The sequence below is a fragment of the Aquarana catesbeiana genome, linkage group LG10 (genome assembly GCF_042186555.1).
Source record: "Aquarana catesbeiana isolate 2022-GZ linkage group LG10, ASM4218655v1, whole genome shotgun sequence".
NCBI classification, from domain to species: Eukaryota; Metazoa; Chordata; class Amphibia; order Anura; family Ranidae; genus Aquarana; species Aquarana catesbeiana.
This window is the reverse complement of record NC_133333.1, coordinates 27201598-27222162: the sequence shown is the minus strand read 5'-3', so window position 1 is coordinate 27222162 and position 20565 is coordinate 27201598. Positions and strand designations below refer to the sequence as shown.

Genomic DNA, 20565 nt, shown 5'->3' with positions numbered 1-20565 from the left:
CGTGTGACGTCCATCATAGGCGCTGCACGCTCCAGAAGGCGGGAATTACAATCCGCCGCGCCACATCACTGAGATCCCCGCTCCCCGCGCTCAGATAGATCAGGGCAGCGGAGGAGCGATCTGGCGAGATGTGCCACTGCCAGTGACTGCACCGATTATTGTAGAGGAGGCGGGGATGAGGATAACCTGAAGAGGAGCTGTGCTGGGGGCGGATGGCAGAGTGAAGAGCTCCAGATCTCGGTGTGTCTGATCATGGGCACCGGAGTGTGCAGCAGGAGGCACAAGAGTCTTCTCCATACCGCCTTGTGCCTGCTGGCCGTGCTGGGACTGGGAGGCAGGCTCTACTTTGTATATCTACGTGCAGGACAAAGCCTGGAGCTCCAAGGTCCAGGCGATGAAATTCAAGCAGTCTCCTCTCCTCTGGCTGCCTGCTGTGCCACATGATGAGTGGGCTGCACACCTCACACTACAGCTGAACTGAACTGCAGGACACCTGGACACATGAAGTCTGTCTCCTGGTCAGGTAGGTGAGGTCAGTGTATGTATGTCACGGTATGTTAGGTAGGTCAGTGTATGTCAGGTCAGTGTATGTTAGGTAGGTCAGTGTATGTTAGGTAGGTGTATGTATGTATGTCAGGTCAGTGTATGTTAGGTAGGTGTATGTATGTATGTCAGGTCAGTGTATGTATGTCAGGTCAGTGTATGTTAGGTAGGTGTATGTATGTCAGGTCAGTGTATGTCAGGTCAGTGTATGTTAGGTAGGTGTATGTATGTATGTATGTATGTATGTCAGGTCAGTGTATGTTAGGTAGGTGTATGTATGTATGTCAGGTCAGTGTATGTATGTCAGGTCAGTGTATGTTAGGTAGGTGTATGTATGTATGTCAGGTCAGTGTATGTTAGGTAGGTGTATGTATGTATGTATGTCAGGTCAGTGTATGTTAGGTAGGTGTATGTATGTATGTATGTCAGGTCAGTGTATGTATGTCAGGTCAGTGTATGTTAGGTAGGTGTATGTATGTCAGGTCAGTGTATGTCAGGTCAGTGTATGTTAGGTAGGTGTATGTATGTATGTATGTATGTATGTCAGGTCAGTGTATGTTAGGTAGGTGTATGTATGTATGTATGTATGTCAGGTCAGTGTATGTTAGGTAGGTGTATGTATGTATGTCAGGTCAGTGTATGTATGTCAGGTCAGTGTATGTATGTCAGGTCAGTGTATGTTAGGTAGGTGTATGTATGTCAGGTCAGTGTATGTATGTCAGGTCAGTGTATGTTAGGTAGGTGTATGTATGTCAGGTCAGTGTATGTATGTCAGGTCAGTGTATGTATGTCAGGTCAGTGTATGTATGTCAGGTCAGTGTATGTTAGGTAGGTGTATGTATGTATGTCAGGTCAGTGTATGTATGTCAGGTCAGTGTATGTTAGGTAGGTGTATGTATGTCAGGTCAGTGTATGTCAGGTCAGTGTATGTTAGGTAGGTGTATGTATGTATGTATGTCAGGTCAGTGTATGTTAGGTAGGTGTATGTATGTATGTATGTCAGGTCAGTGTATGTTAGGTAGGTGTATGTATGTATGTATGTCAGGTCAGTGTATGTTAGGTAGGTGTATGTATGTATGTCAGGTCAGTGTATGTATGTCAGGTCAGTGTATGTTAGGTAGGTGTATGTATGTATGTATGTATGTCAGGTCAGTGTATGTTAGGTAGGTGTATGTATGTCAGGTCAGTGTATGTTAGGTAGGTGTATGTATGTATGTATGTATGTATGTCAGGTCAGTGTATGTTAGTTAGGTCAGTGTGTCAGGTAGCTGAGATTAGTGGTCAAAATTGATGGGCACTGCTAAGCCCCAGGCAGCAACCAGCAAGTAAGCTTACCCCCCACCACACAACCCCAGCGCTCAGCCAAAAAACCCCGTGCCATGACCACTCACGACCCCCCCCCCCCCCCATCGGTGCCAACATTGGACTTCGGGCTGAAGCCCCTGGTCTTTTTGCCACCTAGCAACGCCCCTGTACCCGGTATTGAAGTGGTTAACGGATGGGCTGATGTGAATGTACAATATATAAAGTGCTGTGTAAATTGTTAGTGCTATATAATTATCTGTAACAATAATCTGTATGATTGATTGCATGTATCCATTGTAATAGTGGCGGCCCGTTGCCCCCCAATGCGATCGGCCCCTAATCTACATGCAGGGTGCCGGACGCATGGATTCCAATGTTTTTTTAAACTTTTTTAAGAAGCACATGATTAAAGACAGAGGCTCTAATTGGCTTTGAAAAGGCGTGGCCTCAGGGCGCAGGGCACTGCCCCCTAAGCCCACCCAGTTGTGTGACAATAGCGAATTAATATTCACTATTGTCTTCCTGATTCTCCTCTCGGCTAATCAAGAAGCGGGTCCTGAGACCCGATTGGGAGGAGAGGAGAAGGAGAGGAGAAGCGATCGTATTGGCCGCTGAGGAGGAGATGTTGAGGAAGCCGATGTGAAGCCGATGAGGAGGAAGCGCTGCCTGTGACCTAGATGGGGTAAGTGTGGGGCCTTGGGTGGGCTTACAATTGAGCGACGAGGAGGGGGATGCATGACTGGCCGACCGACCAACCTACTGACTGGGGGGGGCATTTCGTTGTGCTGCCCCCCAAGAATGGAGCACCAGCCGCCACTGCTTTGTAGAGCAATCAGTTGTGACTGTCTGGGATTGCTAAAGACATAGACAGTCACTCGGTCGGGCCCCTAGCTGTCACATGGGGGACACTCAGGTTTATGGCTAACCTTTGGCACAGGTTTAGCTGCCTAGATCAAAATTTTAATATGCATTACAGGCAAGCAGTTGCGTCGCCCAAGGGCTGACACCCAGGGCCGGCCGCCGGTTTGCCTCCACCACTCACTAACACAGGAGAGCGGAGCAAGGAGCAGGAGGCAGAATGAGAGCGAGAAACAGCAGCACTGAATAGACAGAGGGAGCTTCCAAGTTAACCAGCTTTCCAAGTTAACCATCATTCTGCCTCCTGCTCCGCTTTTCTGTATCTTCCGCTCTGCGTGCCTGAATAAGGTAGGAAGGGGCAGAGTTGCGGGGGTAGGGGCTGTGTCATTTTAATCATTCCAGAGGTGTGGGGGCTGTGTAATGTAAAGGGGTCTAGAGGTTTGGGGGCTGTGTAATGTAAAGGGGTCCAGAGGTGCGGGGGCTGTGTAATGTAAAAGGGTCCAGAGCCATAGGGGCTGTGTAATATAAAGGGGTCCAGAGGTGCAGGGCTGTGTAATATAAAGGGGTCCAGAGGTGCGGGGGCTGTGTAATGTAAAAGGGTCCAGAGGTGCGAGGCTGTGCAATATAAAGGGGTCCAGAGGTTTGGGGGCTCTGTAATGTAAAGGGATCCAGGGGTGCGGGGGCTGTGTAATGTAAAGGGGTCCAGAGGTGCGGGGCTGTGTAATGTAAACGGGTCCAGAGGTTTGGGGGCTCTGTAATGTAAAGGGGTCCAGAGGTACGGGGCTGTGTAATGTAAAGGGGTCCCGAGGTGCGGGGCTGTGTGATGTGAAGGGGTCCAGAGTCATGGGGCTGTGTAATGTGAAGGGGTCCAGAGGTGCGGGGGGCTGTGTAATGTAAAGAGGTCCAGAGGTACGGGGGCTGTGTAATGTAAAGGGGTCCAGAAGTACGGGGGCTGTGTAATGTAAAGGGGCCCAGAGGTACGGGGCTGTGTAATGTAAAGGGATCCAGAGGTAAGGGGGATGTGCAATGTAAAGGGGTCTAGAGGTACGGGGCTGTGTAATGTAAAGGGATCCAGAGGTACGGGGCTGTGTAATGTAAAGGGGTCCAGTGGTGCGGTGCTGTGTAATGTAAACATTTTACCCGCAGTTAAAGCTGCAGTCCTATAGATTTCTATTAGGCAGCATTTTCTGAAAGTGCACCAAAAGTCCTGCATACTGCATTTTTGGCGCACTTTCAGAAAACAAGAAAATCATTTTTTTTGGGGGGGGGGGACACTATTTTTTACTGCAACAGGTGACACCAGCCCTGGTGACGCCACTGCAGCTAAGTATGGTGAAATTTCTCTTTGGTAGGTATGATGCAATACATTATTAAAATATTACATACTGGAAAGGATGTTACAAAGTAATGATTAAGAAATAAAAGTATGGAGTAATGTTGACAGTTACAGTGCCGGACATACAAAAACAGAATTCGGATAATCTATTAAACATTAGCAGCTCAGGATTTCAGCTGGATAGCCATACCATAAAGGAAGGCAAGATTTTTTTTTCAACTACAACCTCCAATCTGTCACAATCCAGGTACAAAATATTGAATTCTCAGTTGTATTTATACTTTTTCATAGTATTGCCAGAACTGAGCCAGTGCTTGTCAGTTGTAAGACTTACGTGTACTAGAAGGCAATATTCTGCATGGATTTTCTGGGTGTGAGCACACATAGTTATAACATGTATTGTGGTGCAATTGGTTAAAAAAAAAGGTGAAGGTGTAGGTCCTGCTTTAGTCACTTTGCGGTGTGTTGGCAGCCCATCCGAAACACTGTATCTTAACATAAGTATGTTGACACATCACAATGCAACTGCAATATGTACATAGTTTTTGGGACTATTTGTAGTGTATACATAAGACATGCTCAGTAAACAGATAGATGAAACATATGCTTTTTTTATTCTGGTTTACATGTTCTACTGAATATGTTATTTCACAGGTATCATGATTTCCATTCTGTATGAGCTCAGAGTCAAGATGAAGCTGCATAAAGGCTATAGAGTGGGGATGCTTCTCATGTTATTCCCACTACTCCTGCCTTGGAAGGGTAAGTCTGATTTCCATCAGCAAGGGCAAATGATTTATGAAAAAAGGTTGTTTTAATGTCTAACCATTTGCACAGCTGTTGGAAATAATCCCCATTATGTGACTAATATGTTTATTTCCTATAATCATCAGCACCATCTAGAGACCACAATGTGGTATTTTCCTGCAATACCTCACTCGTGAAAGTACTATATTATGGCCACCAGATGGAGCTGATGATCATAGGAAATAAACATAATAAACACAATACAGAGATTATTTGCGATCACTTTGCCAATGCTTAGACTTACATTAACAATTTTTTTTCTTATAAGTAGACCCCAAAAAAATTACAATAAGCACTAGACATGTGCATGACAAAAAATGAGTTTTGTTTCGTTTAGGATTCATTAATCTAGTTATTTCATTTCTCTTACCTGCATAACCATTATACCACGCCTCTGAAGAGTGATCCACTGATCATGTTACCTTAGCAATCTTGCTTTACATTATCATTATTATCATCAGTGTATGAGTGGTGAATGGTGTTTGCTTGTGGTATGCTCAGCCATGGCTCCCCTTTGTTTTTAGACGACAACGTTGTCATTTTAACTTTTTTGGGCCTATGTTAGTCACTTACCATAGCCCTGCCTTTTTTCATGGATTGTTACTTATATTTTTGTGTGGTGTTTTTTCTACTTGTTTAATAAATTTTGGCTTATTTTCTCCAGACAGTGCCTGAGGGGTTTTTTGTCCTCTTAAGAGAATTTTTTTCTCTTTGTTTTCCTTGTATGCTCCAGGACATCCCTTACGGGTATCCCGCATTTTTCATGCAGTTGATTGCCTGACACAAGCCTGTTGCTGATAAATATTTAATTTACGATGGTTGATCCGGGCTAACCTTACCTTTTTTTTGCCTTTTTGTTATTTCATTTCGTTAAATTTGGTTGATTCGTTCAATCCGTATCCGGAATTCGTATTCGGAATTCAAATTCGAAATGCGTATTCGGAATTCGAATTTGGAATTCTTATTCTGTATTTTTTGAATTTTCTCGATTTGATTGTAGCCGAATTTTCTCCAAATTCACCGATTTCTTTCGATTCAAACTGTTCGAATCGATACATTTTGAATTGGTTGGAACGAAAACTTTCGATTTTTTTTCGATTCGAATTTGGGAAAGTGAACTAACAAAAGAAAAATCTTCATCAAATGTTTACAATGACTCTTTATACCACCTTTGGCTTAACCAAAATAGTATTATTTCGAAATGGTACTCTAATAACACACACAGGGATTGATTTACTAAAACTGGAGAGTGCAAAATCTGGTACAACTGTACATGGTAGCCAATCAGCTTCTAACTTCAGCTTGTTCAATTAAGCTCTGACAAAAACCATGGAAGCTGATTGGTTTCTATGCAGAGCTGCACCAAATTTTGCACTCTCCAGGTTTAGTAAATCAACCCCATAGTCTTTTATTTCAGCAATATGTGTACAGTTAGAATTCGACTGGAGTTCGATGTAAATTTGGATTTGAATTTCAGTCCGAATTTCCGAAATTCGGATAAATTTTGTTTCGTTATTCGAATCGTCTGGTAAAATGTGTTTATATTGTAATTCAGGTATTCGGATATATCCGACTCTCAGAATAATGAAAAATTTGTCCGAATATTAATTCGTAACGAAACGAACTGCACATGTTGTCAGAAACCATGAAATCAGGCCAAGACAGAAGTACAGTAAAATCACACTTGTTTAATAATAAAAGTAAAAAGAACAAATGTAGTCAAAACATAGTCAACGTTCAGTAACCGGAACGGATAGTCAGACAAGCCAAACATCAGGGATCAATGTAGTGGAACAGCAAGCAGGATGTGGAGCCAGAAGGGATGTCAGCAAAGCAAGTCTTGAACAGGTTCGCAGGAGATAGTTTCTGTGATGTTGACCAAGGCGAAGGCAGAGCTCCTCTGGACTGGACAGCTTAAGTAGGCAGGATTGACAAGCAGGATATCATCAACAGCTGAGTAACTGTGGAGAGTGATGGGAGCTGGCAATTAGCCCACAGCTGAGCGGCCAGCTCAGAGAAGGAAGGGCTGAGCCCAGCCCTGACACATGTCTAATAAGTACACTGTGATCACTAAGCAGTTATAAGGGTTGGTGTGTAAGTAAAACCTCCAATGGCAGTGGAATGACTTAAAGAGGAAGTCCACTAACCATTCTTTTTTTTTTCAGCCATTCATACACTTTCATAGTCACAATATTACACTCACTTGTTAGCTGTAATATCTCCCCCCATGTCCGGTTTGGCATAAAAAACAAAGTTATAATAATTAATGATGGCCGGTTCCATCTTGCTTGTGGGCTTGTGAAGCCCACAAGCATTTATTTCCTGGATGCAGTGAATGCTGAGCTCCCAGCATTCACCGCTCGTTCCCGCACATGCTCAGTGTTGACAGGGGAAGCGCCGTAAGCTTCCATCACAACGGGCGGAATCGTTGGAAGCTCCCGCCCCATTGTGATGGCAACAAAAACAAACACAGATGATGCAAAGCTCAGTACGGGGAGTCACGCGTCACTTCCTGTTTTACAATCTCTCTCGTCGGCGATCCTCACTGACTCCTGGGAATGCAGACACTTTGCTCCCAGGAGACAGTGCGCCGCCGGGGAAAACGTATAGACACACCTACTCCCGCGGGGGTGACAAGCAGGAAGTGCCACTAAAAAGACCGATAATAAGGTAAATACAGCACCAAAAAAAAAATGTTTTTGTTCATTGACACATCTGTGCAATGCACTAATGGGGTTAAGCTTAAGTGAGTAATTTGTGTGGACCTCTGCTTTAACCGTACAGCAAACTGAGCATCCAATATTGAGTGAGTACTTAAAGCAGAATTCAATCCTCCAACCTTTTATAACAATGATGGAGAACCTTGGCACCCCAGATGTTTTGGAACTGCATTTCCCATGATGCTCAACTTCACTGCAGAGTGCATGAGCATCATGGGAAATGTAGTTCCAAAACATCTGGGGTGCCAAGGTTCTCCATCACTACTTTATAGCCATGGAAGCTGTCATCTTAGCCTCTGTTTGACGTGCAGTGGCCATGATGCAGCTCAGTTATTATACCAGCCATTTGTTGTTGGCTTGACAGTTTGGTGGAGAACCCAAGCCGTTATCATTCATGGATTGCCTTGAATGTAACTGTTTTGGAAAACAGTTAAATCAATGGGTTTAGTTCAACCTTAAGAACTAAAGAACCTTAAGTCAAATTGAGCTTTTAGTATAAATCAGCTAATCGTATTCAAGGAGCATTACAACAAAAGTTGTGCAAAGTCTTACAGTTTGTGTTCTTTAACCCCTGCACACCTAAGGGTAAAACAAATCTAAATGCCGAAACACAATTTTCCAATTTTGACATGTGTTAGTAAAACCGTACATATCATCACAACTACTTTGTGCATCCAGGTGGATTATACCACATATTTTTTCAGGACAAATTGGGCTTTCATTTGATATTAAATAGTTGTGGATATCTCCTGATTTTTTTTTTATAATTAAACAAAAACTGGCCCAAAATAGTAAAAAAAAAATCATCTATATATTTAAACGTAGCTGTATATTTCTTGTTACTACCATAACCTACTAACAAAGAACAACCCAATAAATTCTCCTGACGATGGCAGCCATACCACATATGTGTATGTTAGTTGTTGTTTGTACCTGTAGCGCAGGCCAGAAACAATAGTGAGCATTTTGCTTTTTTTTTTTTTTTTGTCCTACCTAAAACACACTGACACTAAATGACACTGATGCTAATTAAAATAACGTTTTTTATTTTTATTATTTATTTATTTAAAAAAAAATGTACAAACATTTTTTTATCCTTTCTGCAAGGAACGAGAAAGATACATTGTATCCGTCTTCTACAGTTACAGGAAGAGGAAAAAATACAGGGGCGGGCTTCACAGTGATCCGCAACAATTAGGTGACCCAGAATTGGGAGATCCGCGGTCCTGATCGTTAGTACGGGGCCCGGGGCTCTCGGTGAGACCCTGGTCTCTGTGCTGGGAGCACACTGTGCGGCGTGCTCCCAGCACAGAGGGAGAAACACATACATATATGCGGCCCCATGTAAAATAGCCCAGTGCACTGAGACTGCATAAATGTGTTACGTCGGTTGGACTTGATGGTCTTTTTTTGATCTCACCTACTATGTAACTATGTCGGTGTGAAGGGGTTAAAAAGAAGCCACAGCCTGAGTAGAAAAGCCTGCCCCTGCATGCATGTTGTACAGAAGGACCTTTGCTTTCTTTTTAAAAGTAGTGTTATGGCCCTACTGATTTAGAACAAGAGCTCTCCAATCATAAATATTTATCCCTCTGATCTGCCTTCCCACTGAATTAACAAAAAGATATTTTTTCCTGGAGAACCTCTAAAAAAATTATTTTTACTGCCTTTGAGTGAAACAGGTAGATTCAGTATTTGTAGTACAAAAAACAATATTCCTGTCCATTACTCGATAAGGATCTATGAGACCTATTTTTCGGAGAGTTGGGACATTTTAACAATCTTGGAAGTAGACGTGGTTTGAATAGGTGGCTTTCTTAAAAAAAAAAAAAAATAATTTTGTTACATGTGCCAACATGCTGGTCGATAAATATTCATGCAATGGTTATCTTTACAGGAATGAAGTGTCAGTCTTCCAATAAGAATACAATACGAGTACGTCAATCTGCTACAGTCCAGGAGGGTTTATGTATCACCATACCTTGTGGTTTTACCGCTAACTATAAAAGTACCTTCAGAAATGCCACAGGACTTTGGATCACAAATAAAAATGTTACCGTGGCCTCTAGCAATCCATCCTATACCAGAAGAAAACCAAACTTCTTAATAACGGGAAACCCAAATAATGGAAACTGCACTCTGACCATAACTGGTGCCAAGAAAGAAGATTCTGGTAGTTATTTTTTCAGATTTAAAGAGCCTTCAGCAAGCCAAGTGGACTATAACTCCTCTGTATCAGTACAGGTGACAGGTATGTTTAATTATTACTCATATCTGTTAAGAAAGTTACAGCAGAAGGACAATTGTTGGGTAGTTTTTTTGTCCTATATTGCTGCACTGCTGCAGATTTTATTGTTAAATGTGAAGAAAAATATGACATACTTTGGATTACGAGCATAATTAGTTCAAGAAGAATGCTTGTAATCCAAAGCACTCGTACAGTATATCAAAGCGAGTTTCCCCATAGGAAATAATGGAAACTCAGATAATCCGTTCCACAGCCACTGCTTGTCTATGCAGTACCGAATGTGGCCAGTGGTGTGGGGGCGCCAGAGGAGACACTCAGAGACCACTCGGAGATGCTCAGAGACACAAATGTTTCCGAGCGTCTCCGAGCATCTCCAAGTGTCTCAGATCGTCACTGGAGCCACAGCACCTCTGACCAAATTCGGCACGGCACACCCCAGCGGCTTAAATCCTACCCATCTTGCGAGACAACGCTCGCAAAGCGAGTCAGGATTTGAAAAAAAAAATAGCTTGTATTGCGAAACGCTCGTAAACCGAGGTGCCACTGTAATGCCCCGTACACACGGTCGGACTTTGTTCGGACATTCCGACAACAAAATCCTAGGATTTTTTCCGACGGATGTTGGCTCAAACTTGTCTTGCATACACACAGTCACACAAAGTTGTCGGAAAATCCGATCGTTCTAAACGCGGTGACGTAAAACACGTACGTCGGGACTATAAACGGGGCAGTGGCCAATAGCTTTCATCTCTTTATTTATTCTGAGCATGCGTGGCACTTTGTCCGTCGGATTTGTGTACGCACGATCGGAATTTCCGACAACGGATTTTGTTGTCGGAAAATTTTATCACCAGCTCTCCAACTTTGTGTGTCGGAAAATCCGATGGAAAATGTCCGATGGAGCCCACACACGGTCAGAATTTCCTCTGGACGAACGTCTGTGCACAGCCTTATACATGTTGCCTTTCGTGCTCACAAAAAAGTGCTAATGTGCATACACCTGCGCACGCCTGTGCGAGCTTGCATACCACGTGCACGCCGGTGCTTATGTGCACTTCTGAAAGATGTTGGCACCAAACGGCCTATTTAAACTGGCCCAGTGCTCAGAATCAGTGCTGCTTTGTCTTCAGCCTCCTGTGCATCCTGTGTTCCTGTTGCTGACCCGGCTTGTCCTGACTATTCTTAGAACTCTGCCTGCACTGACCTCGGCTTGTCCCCTGACCTCCACTTCTGTCTGCTCCATCGGCTCCTGCTTATCTGCTTGATTCCTGACCCAGCTTGTCTCCTGACCACGCCTGTGCAGAGAGAACCTGGTGAGGGCATTTTAGGTAGAAAGGCTCTCTGGCTCTGGGCAGAGCTGTATAGTGAAGTTTGCTAAACAGAGGGCCAGAGGGGACAGTGCATTTTTCTTAAAGTGGAGTTCCACTCAAATATGGAACTTCCGCTTTAAAGGAAGGTGACCCCCTGACATTTGGGGGGGAGCAGAAACCCTAATTTTAGAGGGTTCCAGCTCCCACTTTCTCCGGGCACACAGCGGCGCCAGAAGCAAGTTCACCTCTCCTCCTTCCCTCTTGGCAATCATCTGGGACACGTCACAGGTTCCAGATGATTGCCCGGCCAGTCACAGCGCGCCACACTGCTTGCGCATGCGCAGTGTGTGCCCTGCTATGAAGCCACAGCCAGGTGCCCACATTGACAATGCCGGCGCCGCAGTGAGGAGAGGGTGAGGAGTGGGGCTTCATTCCCCCACATCGCTGGACCCTGGGACAGGTAAGTGTCTGATTATTAAAAGTCAGCAGCTGCAGTATTTGTAGCTGCTGACTTTTAATTATTTTTTTAAGTGGAACTCTGCTTTAAATTCTCCTGATTCCATCATTCCTAAACACAAATGCAGGAAGAACATAAAAACAGGCCACTGGATGGAACTAATTCCAATACCAAAGCCCTGCAAGACCAATAGGCTAGTCCTTGTGTCTCTATTTGTTCCACTTTAAAAATGCTGTTGATGTCCCATTTTACCTTCTGTTTCCAATTACTCTGACAGATCTCAAGGAGAAGCCTAAGATCTGGATGCCAGATGAATTGATTGCAGGGAAGGAAGTGAAGTTGGGGTGTGTGCCGCCTGGAAATTGCCCTGGAAAACCTCGTGTACAGTGGAAAAAGAGTAATGTTGTTGGGACATGGATGAAGTTAGCTGGTTTCTCATTTACTCCAACTCAGAATGACCATCAGAAATCTGTTACCTGTGAAGTGATCACCTTGACTGGGAAGATAATTACTGCGCAGCATATCCTCAGTATTAGCTGTATATATCTTTACTTCGAATCCTTAATATGTACACATTAATCTTTATATTGTTTTACTTTTGTAGTATACACTACAAAAGTCACTGTTCCTTTTAAGTTTTTAGAGCTTTGATTTAATTCAATTTATGGGCATTTTATATATATATATATATATATATATATATATATATATATATATATATATATATATATATATATATATTCAACCAAACACACACAGTATATATTATAAATTATAGACTATATTATATATACAGTATATTATTTATTATATTTTAACAAGCACTGGGCTATATTGTATGTGTAACTCCCCTACTGTATTATTTTTTTATAGATCCCCCTGCAAACATGAAGATCACAATTTCTTCATCTACTGGTACGATATATGTATAGGCGGTCCCCTATTTACAAACATCTGACTTACAAACGACTCCTACTTACAAACGGAGGGAGACAACAGGGAGTGAGAGGAAATCTACCCCTAGGAAGGGAAATTCACTCCAGTAAGAGTTAATATGGGGAAAAAGGTACCTCCACTGATGCTTTATCACCAAGGCATGTTTCCACAACAACCCAAAATTTTAAAAATCCAATTGTCATTGGGACTGAAAGCGAGGTGAAATCTTCTGGACATGGACACAGATAGCAAAAAAAAAAACATTGCAGGGGTGTTAACAATTCCCTATGCTATCAAAAAAGCCTAAAAATATTTTTTTTTGGCTGGAGCTACCTGTTCCGACTTACAAACAGATTCAACTTAAGAACAAACGTACAGACCCGATCTTGTTTGTAACCCGGGGACCGCCTGTATTTGTTATGCGTAGTTATAAAAAACCTTACAAAACATGCAATGTAAAGTATCTTTCCTAAATTATAGAAATATTTCATATTGATCTATAGTCAATGAGCATTTTATTTGCATGTTTGAATACTTTTCCCAATCCAGCATTTTTAGTGGGTTGGTACTTTATTCTCGCTCAGCTCAACCCACTATGTTCCTTACATTGCCTTTTATTACACTTTTTTTTGTCTTTTAGGAAGAAACATTGACCTCAATGGCACTATAGTTATTAGCGAGAAGGAGTTTTTGATTCTTAACTGCTCGGTGGAGGCCAATCCACCAGCTCGTGTATTCTGGAATAAGAGCAACCATATAAAGCAAGATAACACAATCGCTGAAGGGATGATTTGGTCTGCTATCAACATAACTGAGCCTAACATTTACAGATGTTTTGCTTCAAACAAATATGGGATCAATGAAACCTTTATGGATATCAAAGCTGAAAAAGGTACTGGTTATAAAGACCTTTTTAAAATGCTACTTGACTGGTACATACTTTTGAGTGCCTGACCTGGAACAAGCTGTAAATGAGTACCAACCCCACTATGATTCCCTACAATTAAGTCCTCCTTTTGGTAAAATATCAGAGAAGGTCTTTGGTGGGCATTGTATTGTTCATCTGGCACAATAAAGCTTACTTTTGGTAAAAAGGCATCAGAGGAGAAGGTTTAAGGTGGGCATCCTGTTATTCACTCAGAATAATAAAGCTTATATAGCATAGGATTTCATAGAGTGCAGCTGGTTTTCTTTGGGTTTTTATGCTATAAAACCTTATCATTATAACAGTTCCGGGTCAACAGCTTAGACAGCTTGCATTCTTAAAATTAGTGTTTAGCAATGGGAGCCTCCAAATTCTCTTATGAAAGATTCCCTTTAAGTTTTCAGTCTAAATACTAACTTTAAAATAATATAGTGCCCAGGGCTGTCTTCAACATTGATTGGACCCTGGGCAAACCTTTTCTTGCCCCCCCCCCATGCAATTTGGCTCTCACATCTGCATCTACACAGAATCTCCTCACTCATGTTACCCCCATCATTACACAGGACCCCCCTCACCCATACTACTATCATCATTACACTGGACCCCCCTTCCATCATATCCCACCTAAGTACATCAGAACCCCTCCCCTATACTACCCCTATCATTACACAGGACCCTCTCCTCCATATTACCCTCATCATTACACAGGACCCCCCTCCTGTGCTACCTCCATTACTACACAGGACCATTTCTCTCCCTCCACAGATCCCTACATTGCTCCCCCACCCAGAGGTCTCACCTTGATAATGTCCTGAGGATGTCTGGCGAATACCAGGTACAGACCGTCAAACCCTTCGGCAAAGAAGTTCTTCAGGGGGCCGATGGTCTGTGGCTTGCTGGACATGGTAAGGGAGACGGGTCAGAGTGACTGTTGGAGTGACTGTGCCTAGGACTGACAGGCGCTCTCCCCAGACAAGGTTTACCTTACCAAGCTGGCCAATCACCGCAGAGGATGCAGACATAAACACCCAACCAATCACCAGTGCCCCCAACATTCAATTCCACCTTCATCTCCTGTGTAATAGCCAAATCCACTTATCAACTATTTGTCTGCAGTGCAGGGTCAAGGGGCAACTCAGATGCTTTGGTCCCCAAAACAATGACTGGGCCCAGGGCAGCTGCCCCTTTTGCCCTGCATTAAAGACTGCCCTGATAGTGCCCCCAGTTGGTGGAACTTCCAACTGTTACAGCAATCTTGAGCCGATTTGCAGGGTTAGTAGAAAACCAAGATTTTTTTACTGGGTCAACCGTGTTTTCCCAGGGTGAGTGAGCTACTAAAAGAGTTCTTTGTTTCTGTCCATTATTAGCTTACTTTGGCAAACTTTTTGAGCTTGGAGGCATTTCCATTCAGTTTACTTGTGCACAGCTAGATGAGTGACCTCCATATCCTCAGTGAGTTTGGTAAACAATTGGAACTCTGTTTAAATTATCATAAAACGTGTCAAAATTTTATTTTTAAGCCAGCCACAATATACATATATACTTTTATATTTTTTTCTTATATATATTTTTCCTTTATACTAGATCTTCAGCAGAGACCAGAAGTCACAATTGCCACATTAAACTGTATTATGTGTAATTTCAATTAAAAATCTTTCTTTTTTGGATTATATTTTAATCACATAAAATAAAACACAGTGTCCTTGATTTACTAGGAGTAGAGCATGTTCACTCTTTATAAATTCACGTTGAAAGTGAATATGCTCTACTCCTTGTTATATTCTTAATATCTAAATTTGAATTCGGTCCTATAAGTATAGTACTGAGGTTATGAAATCCCCTGTAATTATGTGTACAAGGAAGGTCTTTTGATCTAATGACTTACAGATGTTGACATTTGAACTGAGTTCTCAATTTCAAGAGGCTGTTATGATATATTGATTGATGATTTTTAAATGTATTCCTAGGTCCCTGATATCTTGTTTGAGAAATTGGGTGTTTATATAATTACTCTGAGCCAAGCTGTCTCACAAACTCATTTCCTGCTCTGTCTTTAATTAGTCATGCTGGCCAAATGGAATTCTTACTCTTAGCCCCCACCCTTGAGGGGAGTGGAGGGGAGGTTATAATGGGAGTAACATGGGAGTGGTTATTTTTAGGCGCGCTTTCAACAAAAAAATTGAGTTTCTTAAAAGAAAGACACCTGGCTAGAGTCACTCTTCTTCTTCTCTTCAATTCTAACACATCTACAAAAATCTGCATACAGACAGCTGCTCTCAGGACAAAGGTAATTTCAGCCATCTTTAGCACATGTCTTGAATAGGGATGGGCGAACAGTTCGGCCCGAGCATAAGTTCGGGCCGAACTTTGGGTGTTCGGCCGTTCGGCGAACATCGAACAATATGCAAATATTCCTTTAACCACTTCACTGACCGCGTGTAGACATACGACGTCCACAGATGGGATCTCCCATCCTGGGTGGACGTCATATGACAGCCTCGGGTTCCCGGCCGTCTAGGGGGTGCGCGCGTTGCTCGGGACCCGGTGTGTGTGCCCGGCGGCCGCAATGTCCGCCGCGCACCCACGATTGCCCGTTAACCGGGCCGGACCGTGGATCTGTGTGTAAACACACAGATCCACGTCCTGTCAGGTGAGAGGAGAGCGATCTGTGTTCCCAGTACAGCGAAACACTGATCGGTCTCCTTCCCTTGTACATCCCCGTCCCCTACAGTTAGAAGCATTCCCTAGGAAACACATTTAACCCCTTGTGTCCCCCTAGTGGTTAACCCATTCACTGCCTGTCACATTTACACAGTAATCAATGCAATTTTATAGCATTGATCGCTGTATAAATGTGAATGATCTCAAAAATGTGTCAAAAGTGTCCGATGTGTTCGCCATAATGTCGCAGTCACGAAAAAAAAATCGCGATCGCCGCTGTTACTAGTAAAAAAAAAAATAAATATTTTTTTTTTTTAAATGCCATAAATCTATCCCGTATTTTGTAGATGCTATAACTTTTGCGCAAACCAATCAATATACGCTTATTGCTATTTTTTTTACCAAAAATATGTAGAAGAATACGTATTGGCCGAAACTGAGTAAAAAATTTGTTTTTTTTTTTTTTTAAATTGGGATATTTATTATAGCAAAAAGTAAAAAAATATTGTGTTTTTTTCAAAATTGTCACTCTTCTTTTGTTTATAGCGCAAAAAAGAGGTGATCAAATACCACCAAAAGAAAGCTCTATTTGTGGGAAAAAAAGGACGTCAATTTTGTTTGGGTACAGCGTCGCAACTAAAAATTGGTCTGGGAAGGAAGGGGTGAAAATGCCCTGTATTGAACCGGTTAAATATCGTGCCTGGGGGGTGTCTATGGTATGCCTGTAAAGTGGCACAGTTTTCCCGTGTTTAGAACAATACCACAGCAAAATGACATTTCTAAAGGAAAAAAGTCATTTCAAACTGATCGCGGCTGTAATGAATTGTCGGGTCTCTGCAATATAGATAAAACTCATTTAAAAAAAACAGCATGGCCCCCCCAGTCCATTACCAGGCCCTTTTGGTCTGGTATGAGTATTAAGAGGAACCCCGAACCAATTTAAAAAAAAAAAAATGCTTGGGGTCCCCTCAAAATCCATACCACGCCCGGTTCGTGATTTTTCATATTCAGGTCCCATAGACTTTAACGGTGTTCGTGTGCTCGTCAAAATTTTTTGCCAGTTCAGATGTTCTGGTGCGAACTGAGCCGAGGGGGGGGGGGGGGGTGTTCGGCTCATCCTTAATCTTGAACTTATATTTTTGAAACAGACAACTTTATCTTATAATCTTTGATCTTATTTGAACCTACTTTAATTTATTATTTGAATCTGCAACTTTTGTAAGTCTTTTTGTAACTTTTGTGTGGAAATAAAATCACACTATTTGATTCAAGCTGACTCGGTCATAGAACTAAGATATTTGTCTCACAATCATCTAGAAAAGGCAGAAGAGTCTTTTCACAGCTGTATTGACTTTATTACACTCCTTTATTAAATTAACCCTTAAACTGTTTTCATAGCGGTTATAACATACAAATGTGGCTATAATGACATACTAAGAGAGTGGTGAGGAAATCCTACGACTTCTAAGCTGTGAAGCTAGCAGAGCTGAAGCTAATAGGAGGTGGGAGACCTTTTGGAAAATCCACAGGATACATAGTTTTGCAAGTGTGCATGATTGCACAATTTTTTAATTTGCATTAAAATAAAAACTTGAATTCTGCTTTAAAAACCCATTTATCACGTTTCAACAAGGCAGGTATTTGTATTTAAAGTAGAACTATAGACATTTTTATTTTTATTTTGTATAGAGCAAGGGAGAGTTATAACCACTGTAAAGTGTATTTGTTGTCATCTGTGTCCCATTGGGGATGTTTCCTTTCACTTCCTGTCCCATAGCCAAAATAGGAAGTGAAAGTAAATTCCTGCAGATAAAGGGGACCCACAGGTCACCAGAACTCCCCAGGCCCCCATTGGAAGATTTCCCCTCTATTACTTTTCTGGGGAAAACCCAAAGTTTGGGAGGTTATTGCACGTGACTGGTAAGTGAAAACTCCTACTGGTGTATTATAAGGCTGGCAGCTGGATAATCAGCGGTCCCACAGCCGCTGTCATGTTAGATATGAAGAGATGGCTGCGTGCCTCCAAAGGGCATGCAACTATTAACATATAGTAACAGAGTAGAAGAATCTACCTGTTATTCCTGTGCCTCAAGTGCTTGAGTGTAACAAAGAGCTCCTCTTTCCAGCTTGGTGCTTACCATTTGGCTACACCAGGTGGGGTATAAATACACAGATACGATGATCAGTCATCCAATCCCCTGTCTAGCAATTGAAAACAGCTGTCAGTATGATGGATTTGCAGGTATATACACTGCACCAAGAAAATCTCCATCATGGGTCCCTCGGCACCATGGTGAGCGTTGTGAGTCTGCCCAGGATGGGCGGAGTCACGTCCCGCATCATTGCGCTGCCGACACGCATTTGGCCATTGCCTGTGCTTCAAACTGGAGCGCAAACAAGAAGGAAAATCACGGAACTTGCCGCGTATGCCCAGGCCAGAGAAGAGTCCAGAGCAGCCCCCACATGGGGAGAGCGGTTGCCGCAAAGGCTGAGTGGAAATGAGGGGATGGAAGGCGCGTGAGCTAACGCATTAATCAAAGTGAATTTGTTTATTCATAAACAAGATAGATGAGTACAAAGAAATTACTACGAATTCATACAAACTAGGTTACAAGATATTCATTAAAAATTAGCTATGCCCATACAAGGGCAAATGATCAAGGTAGGCTAACGCGTTTCTAGGTGTTGCCTCTTCAACAGAGCCTTGGAAAGTAAAAGAAAGTCTGTAGGATGTGGTAGATATACATGGAGAGGGGTGGCTGATTAGGAGATGTATCTCATAGTGGGTGATGTATTCTCCTTTACTCCACAGGTATCCGCATCACATTGCTCTAGATGAGATAAATACTAAATGTATGTGCGTATAATTAGGATTCTAGTAGAAGGACCCACGTGTGCCAGGCTGTGCCGCCAGGGTACCACCACCCCAAAAATTAAAGAATAGGGCAACTATGCAAGCCTGAACCGGGGACATCAGACCAACCAGTACCAAGCCACTTGTGAGGGTGCAGGCCAGCTTTTTTTTTTTTTACTTCTTACCTGTTATCCAGGATTGCTCTCAGTTCAGATAAATGCCTGACCTGCAAATACAGTATTGTTATGCTGCTACCCATTGATCAGGCAGCTTGGGTCCCACATTGCTATCTTTCTCTCTGATGTCACCTGGAGTCAAGATACCTCTGCTGGATTTAGCCAGCTGGTCACTGATGACGTTCATCAGTCCTGCCCACTAGCCTACCTGGAAATTAACATGGATTAAAAAATAGGCCCAATTATACTGCAGAGGAACAGGTGGTTTCAAGGATAAAAACTTCTTTTTGGGATTGAAGGCCTGCTTTAAATTATGTTTTAAGTTACTTTCAGATGCAGAAATATACCATAATTTTCCCAAATACTGTAAATATGTATTATGGTAGGGTTGCACTGATACCGATACTGGTGCCGATACCGAGTATTTGCATGAGTACTCATGCAAATGCTCTGATACCAAAATCCTTTGCGATACATTTTGAGCCCATGCAATAGTGACTTCAGCCAGGGTTCACACAGGAGCGGGGAACCGGACAGGAATTGTACCACATTTCTGTTCAAATGGAATGCAATTCTTTGCAGTGGGATTTGAGCCGATTCAGTTTGTATGGGCTCAAATCACACCACAAAGGTATCGGTACTCGATATTGGCAAGTACTTGACCCAAAGTATCGATACCTATACTTGCCGGTAAAAAGAACGGTATTGGTGCAGCCCTATATTATGGCAAAGGAAGTCATGTGTATTCTTTTTTTGTATATTTTTGTTTTCCTTTTGTTCTCCAGGAAGTTCGCTAGATGATTCCTTAATTCTAAACAGAGGGGAATCGGTGACTTTAAATTGTATTGTAAATAGCTACATCCTTTCCACCGCCATCTGGTTAAGAGAAGATGCTGTTTTCGAATATTCGCATACCAAAAGACTATTTCTAAATGTGACCAGTCCAGGCACATACAGGTGCTTAGCATGGAACCAGTTTGGAGCAATGGCAAGAAGTATTCGAATATATCCAGCAGGTAAAGAATTTTGACTTGGATATGAAATTTAGTACAACATGGGAATAACAACTGTGAAGGTCAACCAGATTCTAAATGACCATCATAATTTTTAACTAACCCTGTAATTTTTTCATACATAAGATATACTGTATTCACTTGACCCCGGAAGATTTATCCCCCTTCATTACCAGACCATTTTTTTGTGATATGGCACTGCGTTATGGTGGTATTTGATCAGCTGTGGGTTTTTTTATTTTTTGTGCTATAAACAAAATAAGACTGACAATTTAAAAAAAAAAAAAAAACATTTTTTTTAACTTCTGCTATAAAACATATCCAAAATTAAAAAAAAAAAAAATCGAATTTCTTTATAAATTTAGGCCAATATGTATTCTGCTACATATTTTTGGTAAAAAAAACCCCCAATAAGC

The 20565-nt window shown here is 42.2% G+C and overlaps 1 protein-coding gene across 1 annotated transcript; it reads left to right on the top strand.

Annotated features, from left to right (window-relative positions):
- Positions 1–4168: 4168 nt before the first annotated feature.
- Positions 4169–15173, top strand: LOC141109956 (sialic acid-binding Ig-like lectin 13). Its single transcript, XM_073601211.1, has 7 exons — positions 4169–4289; positions 4697–4804; positions 9467–9820; positions 11862–12122; positions 12458–12499; positions 13161–13412; positions 15030–15173. The coding sequence occupies exons 2-7, from the start codon at positions 4702–4704 to the stop codon at positions 15092–15094; spliced, it is 1077 nt and encodes a 358-aa protein (XP_073457312.1). The 5' UTR covers positions 4169–4289; positions 4697–4701; the 3' UTR covers positions 15095–15173.
- The last annotated feature ends 5392 nt before the right edge of the window (positions 15174–20565 follow it).

Bases quoted from the DNA above. Each gene is read 5' to 3' on its own strand.
- LOC141109956 (XM_073601211.1), top strand. From the start codon at position 4,702: ATGATTTCCATTCTGTATGAGCTCAGAGTCAAGATGAAGCTGCATAAA. The intron at 4,805-9,466 runs GTAAGTCTGATT...TTATCTTTACAG, and splicing joins ACTACTCCTGCCTTGGAAGG to GAATGAAGTGTCAGTCTTCC. The intron at 9,821-11,861 runs GTATGTTTAATT...TTACTCTGACAG, and splicing joins TGTATCAGTACAGGTGACAG to ATCTCAAGGAGAAGCCTAAG.